The 5,345-nt window shown below is 43.2% G+C and overlaps 1 protein-coding gene across 2 annotated transcripts in view; it reads left to right on the top strand.

The window, feature by feature from the left end:
- AK5 (adenylate kinase 5) overlaps positions 1-5,345 on the top strand; it is an 88,258-nt gene that overhangs the window by 12,988 nt on the left and 69,925 nt on the right. Inside the window, exons 1-4 of one of the 2 annotated variants that reach the window (XM_082227286.1) lie at positions 57-138; positions 780-947; positions 3,015-3,184; positions 3,299-3,412. In XM_082227286.1, coding sequence (XP_082083412.1) covers positions 72-138; positions 780-947; positions 3,015-3,184; positions 3,299-3,412 — 519 coding nt within the window. In that variant the 5' untranslated portion in view covers positions 57-71. Of the gene's footprint in view, positions 1-56; positions 139-779; positions 948-3,014; positions 3,185-3,298; positions 3,413-5,345 lie in introns of those variants that run through there. The other variant, XM_082227285.1, reaches the window with a different exon arrangement.

Below are 5,345 nucleotides of genomic sequence, written 5' to 3'. Positions count from 1 at the left end.
ATGTTAGTAGGTTTTTTTTTTTTTAAATTAAACTGATAATTGTTTCAAGTACTACAACGTAACTGTTTGCCATGAGGCATTTTTATATTCCAGCCGCAACCAGCTGGAACTGGTTCTGTGAGGAAAACGTAAAAAGTGGTATTTTACTCAGAGTAGCCCTGTTGGCGTCGGCGGACCTCACTTAATCACGTCCATTAATTTCACTGGCTCTGATTAAAAAAATTAGTTGAATCCCACCCAAAGTTTTCTTAAAGGGACAATTTACTTTTCTAACAGCTTGAATGACGTGCAGTACCTGCCTGTGAGATGTTAGAGCAGCCAGTGCCTTTGCTGCCACTGCATACATTACTGCATCCCAGTACAGTGATACCTCAGGTTAAGTACTTAATTGGTTCCGGAGGCCCGTACTTAACCTGAAACTGTTCTTAACCCGAAGCACCACTTTAGCAAATGGGACCTCCTACTGCTGCTGCACCGCCGGAGCACGATTTCTGTTCTCATCCTGAAGCAAAGTTCTTAACCTGAAGCATTATTTCTGGGTTAGCGGAGTCTGTAACCTGAAGCGTATGTAACCCGAGGTACCACTGTACAGATGGATTGAAAACATTACCTAAGAAGCCCCTCATTATTATTTTTAATTATTTTTTAGGCAGCCAGAATTTCATGCCAACAGTTGGGTTGTTAAAATATTCCTGATCTTCATTATTGGTAAATGTAAGAAGAGTTCTGGTTTTCATATTTCCTTTTTCTTTTCTTTCTTTCTTTTAACTATTATGAAGTACTCCCAGACAATCCCAACTTTCCTTTCCGGCGGTATGAGCGACTTCCTCCAATCCACCAGTTTTCCATAGAGAGTGACACGGATCTCTCAGAAACAGCCGAACTTATTGAAGAATATGAGGTATTTGATCCTGCAAGATCTCGGCCTAAGATCATCCTTGTCATAGGTAAGAAGGCAAGGAGAACAAATAGTTTTCTTGGATTAAGTGTGGCTTTTTTAAAAAAAACTGTTTAGCCAATGTATTAACTGCTCGAAATGGGTATCAATTCATAGGATAATTTTGGAGGATGAGGGTTAAGTGATGTAGGCAAATTGATTGACCGGCATAAACAAAGAATTGTTTGGAAAACCATATTCAGCTAGTTGCCCAAATGTCGAAGTGTTTTGTTATTAGTGCCAGGGACTGCCAGATGTAATAGGCAGAAGTGGCAGTGCCTCCAGCGTCTCCAGAATAACCAAAAAGCCGCTAAAAAGGAGAAACCATCAGACTTCATATCCAAACCTTTGGGATACCAGGGATTGTTACACCCTATGTGCTTCCTAATAGCACGCCTCTTTCTCATGTTCCATACAGAATGGGCTGTTTCACTTTTATTTGGTAGGGGACAAGGCTGCAACTGGGAAAACCCTTCACCAAATATGGGGGACAGTGTAGCATCCCTCCCTCCGCAAGGTTTCGCCAATTTTAAACCTTTCCCTTTGAAAAGAGAAGGGAGCAAGTGGCCTAACTGGAGAGCACAGCTGGACTGGCAACTTTGAAAAGCAGCGACATCGACAAGAAAGTTTTTCCTGGTCTCCACTGATGGGAGAAGCCTTTGTTTTGATTGCCATTCTTAAGGGTTCTGTTCTCATCAGAAAGAGTTCTTAGCTCTCCTTAGCTCAGTGGTTTTCAACCAGTGTGCCGTGGCACCCTTGGGTGCCTTGAATGATAGTCAGGGGTGCTGCAGGCAACACTGGCCTCTCTCCCTCTTTCCTTCCCTTCCTCATCGGGTGCCCTCTTGCATCTCTGCCTCCCAAAGGCATCCACAGCTGTTTGTTGCAGCAGCCCGACTAGAAGGTCCCCAGGTGAATGGGGGCCTCTGGTGCTGGCCAGGGGGAGCTTCCCAGCCCCCTGTGGGGCAGTGTGAGGAGGCACCTCTCTTTGGGGCAAGGGGGTGCAGCTCAGATACCAGAGGTGGCAGCAGCGGCCGCCCGGAGGACTCCCAAGGAGAGGGATAGGAGAGCAGGCTGAGGGAACACTTTACAAAGGTGGTCTTCAAAAAAGGGTGAGATGCTGCCCAGTGGCGTAGCGTGGGTTGTCAGCACCCGGGGCAAGGCAAGTAATTTGCGCCCCCTAACCCGTGGATTTGCGCCCCCTAACCCTAACCTCCAGATGTTGCGCCCAGTGCAGCCGGCCCCCCCTGCACCCCCCACGCTACGCCACTGATGCTGCCAACTGTGCAGGAAAGAGGTGACATAACTGGGCTCCTGAGCCCCACAAGGGTGCCGCAGAAAGAATGCAGTTGGTCAAAGGAGCTGTGAACTTGAAAAGGTTGAAAACCTCTGCCTTAAGTGTTAAAAGAGCAGCATATTTAACCCTTTCCCGAGGCTGCAGCTCAGTGTTAGGTGCTAAGAGGAGGATGAGGGATTCCCATGACAGGTGCTTGAACAACACATTTAACCTAATAGCAGTGTAGAGTGGCATTGCTTACCTGACTTTCCAGTGTCAAGTGTCTCCACCAGATGCTGAGATTGGGAGGGATGAGGGGGCAGGTGCATTGGATTGGCTCCACTGACACACCTGCACAATGCTCCCCTCTGCCTCACCCTACTCCCTATCTGCAGGTGATGTGCAATGTCAGGAAATGCCACCCTCCCTGTGCCACTAGTAGCTTCTGATTTAACCCTTGGTTATAGCAGTCAGGGAAGGAAAGAAAGGAAAGGGATTCCCAGGACTATTGCTTGAGTAGTGCATTTAATTCCCATGGCTGCGGTTCAATTGAAATCACACATTTCGTGCACTTTCCCACACTTAACAAGTTTTTTCTCTGTGGAACCCCTTGGGCTGCATTGTGGCACTCCAGGGTTCCATTGGACCGCAGTCTAAGAAATATCCTAGTGTGCAGCTAGTTAGCAATTTGGAGAATGTTACATTCCACATCTTTGGGAAAGATTTTGGCAGACTGGCACAGGTGGTGGGTAGTTCGTAATGAATCTGAGAAAATATAATTGCCTTTTTTCTTATAAATAATAGGTGGCCCGGGAAGTGGAAAGGGAACCCAGAGTCTGAAAATAGCTGAACGCTATGGATTTGAGTACATATCTGTTGGTGAATTGTTAAGAAAGAAGATCCACAACACAAGTAGTAATCGAAAGTGGAGCCTGATTGCCAAGATAATTACCACTGGAGAGTTAGCCCCACAGGTATAAACATGGCAATGGCATATTACTTGCTGTGGCAAGATTTTTGTATGCATTCTTAATATATACTATTAACAAACTAACAAACCTTCTTGTGCTTGTTTTTCACACTGCAAGGAAACAACCATCACTGAGATAAAGCAGAGATTAATGCAGATTCCTGATGAAGAGGGTATTGTTATTGATGGATTTCCAAGAGATGTTGCTCAGGCTCTTTCCTTTGAGGACCAAGTAAGATATTTGTTATTCAATACAACTTAACAAGTTTAAAGAAAAATACGATAAGCTCTTTTTGTTAAGAAGCTGAATGCCAGAAAGACTAAATATTACTCTTTTCAGATCAGTAGGCATTGCCCCAAATTCTTTGTAAATGCTTGATTATATGCAGATCAAAGGTTGTTTTCTTGACATACATTTTGGGAGTATCATGATCCCATGCTCTTCAAAACAACCAGAATTCTGTCATGTATCGAACAATGACAGCACTTTCTTTCCTATATAATTAAATGGCTCCAAAGGGAAGAAAAAGATCCTATTTAACAAATCATATTTTTCATACATTCCTGATTTTAAAAGCAAAGAGAAAAGGTTATTCCTTAATGACACATTTTCAGTGCTCATTAGGAAGAGCACAATTTCATCAGCATATTTTTTTCACACAGAGAGGCAGCCTCAAGGTTATTATGGGCTTCTGAACTAGAATACAGCATTCATACAATAGCTTTTGTAAGACAAACGTGTTAGGTAATAGTACACCTTTTATTGAATTAGCTTTTTGTGTGATCTCAAATTTTGCTTTAACTCAGTTTACTTTGCTATTAAATTTTTATTGTGCTTGCAAAAGATGTCTTGTGAAACTTGCTTGTCTTATCACTTAAGATGCCGATTAATAGTTATGGAAAGTGATTTGTACTGCAGGACATATTGACTAGAGAACATCTTTGTACAAGCTGCTTTTGCAGGGAAAATGACTAATTCATGTGTAGAACAGATTCTTCAGAGTTTGTCCTTATTTTGAGCTCATCGGGATTCAATTCTGACATTTCATATTCTTGACCAAAGGCTACCCCAAAATACATTTTGAGAAATACAGTTGTTTAGTAGGATGCTTCATTAATTTATATGAAAGCAAGCCAAGTGATGAAAATCCTGTGTTTTGAATTGATTTCACATTGCCAGATACGGAAACAACCAAGATGACGTTTGGTTAAAGACACAAGCAAAGGTTACATTTCAAAAGTGCATTGTCTGGGAGTTTTACCAAATTCTGACTAACCTCTGGAATGAGAAAATACAATTGCTCCAGAGCACCCTCTCCTACTTATGATGGCTAGACCAACAGTGCAGGAATACTTGTGATGAGTCAGATGGAACATAGATTAGAACTCATCTTATGAACCACACCATAGCAGCAATGGTGCTTTGGCACCATTGTGTCCATGCAGAATTGGTTAGCAGACCTGTTCTGAGTGGCAGTGGGCATTCTACACTTTGCTCCTTGTATTAAAGTGGAAGATCTTTCAGTGGCCCACTGTGACAAATTTGCAAAGCACTTTGGTGAAACAAGTGACTGTGTCTGTTTTGAACTGGATTTCATGTTGAATGTACCTTCCAAAGCTGCTTGTCGGCTGTTATCAATAGCTTTTAGTTTGTGAAGTCCTAAAGATGTTAACAAAATCATAGAAGGTGTAAGGCTCATCACTTTTGAGCTTGACGGTTGCCATGCCAGGTGGGATTAGGGTGACCAGAGATTCTGCTAACTTCCTGGAAGGCCTCAGCTGTGGTGCTTGATGATTTATGTTGAACATACAGTATTGGTTTTCAATGTACAGTGGTACCTCGCAAGATGAATGCCTCGCAAGATGAAAAACGCGCAAGACGAAAGAGTTTTCCGTTTTTTGAGTCGTTCCGCAAGACGAATTTCCCTAGGGCTTGCTTCGCAAGACGAAACGTCTTGCGAGTTCTTACGAGTTTGTTTCCTTTTTCTTAAAGCCGCTAAGCCGTTAATAGCCGCTAAGCCATTAATAGCCGCTAAGCCGCTAATAGCCGCTAATAGCCGTGCTTCGCAAGACGAAAAAACCGCAAGACGAAGAGACTCGCGGAACGGATTAATTTCGTCTTGTGAGGCACCACTGTATAGTGCTCCACAAGGTTCCATCTTATA

This window comes from Podarcis vaucheri (assembly GCF_965113315.1).
Source record: "Podarcis vaucheri genome assembly, chromosome: 6".
NCBI classification, from domain to species: Eukaryota; Metazoa; Chordata; class Lepidosauria; order Squamata; family Lacertidae; genus Podarcis; species Podarcis vaucheri.
This window is presented reverse-complemented; position numbering and strand designations above follow the sequence as displayed.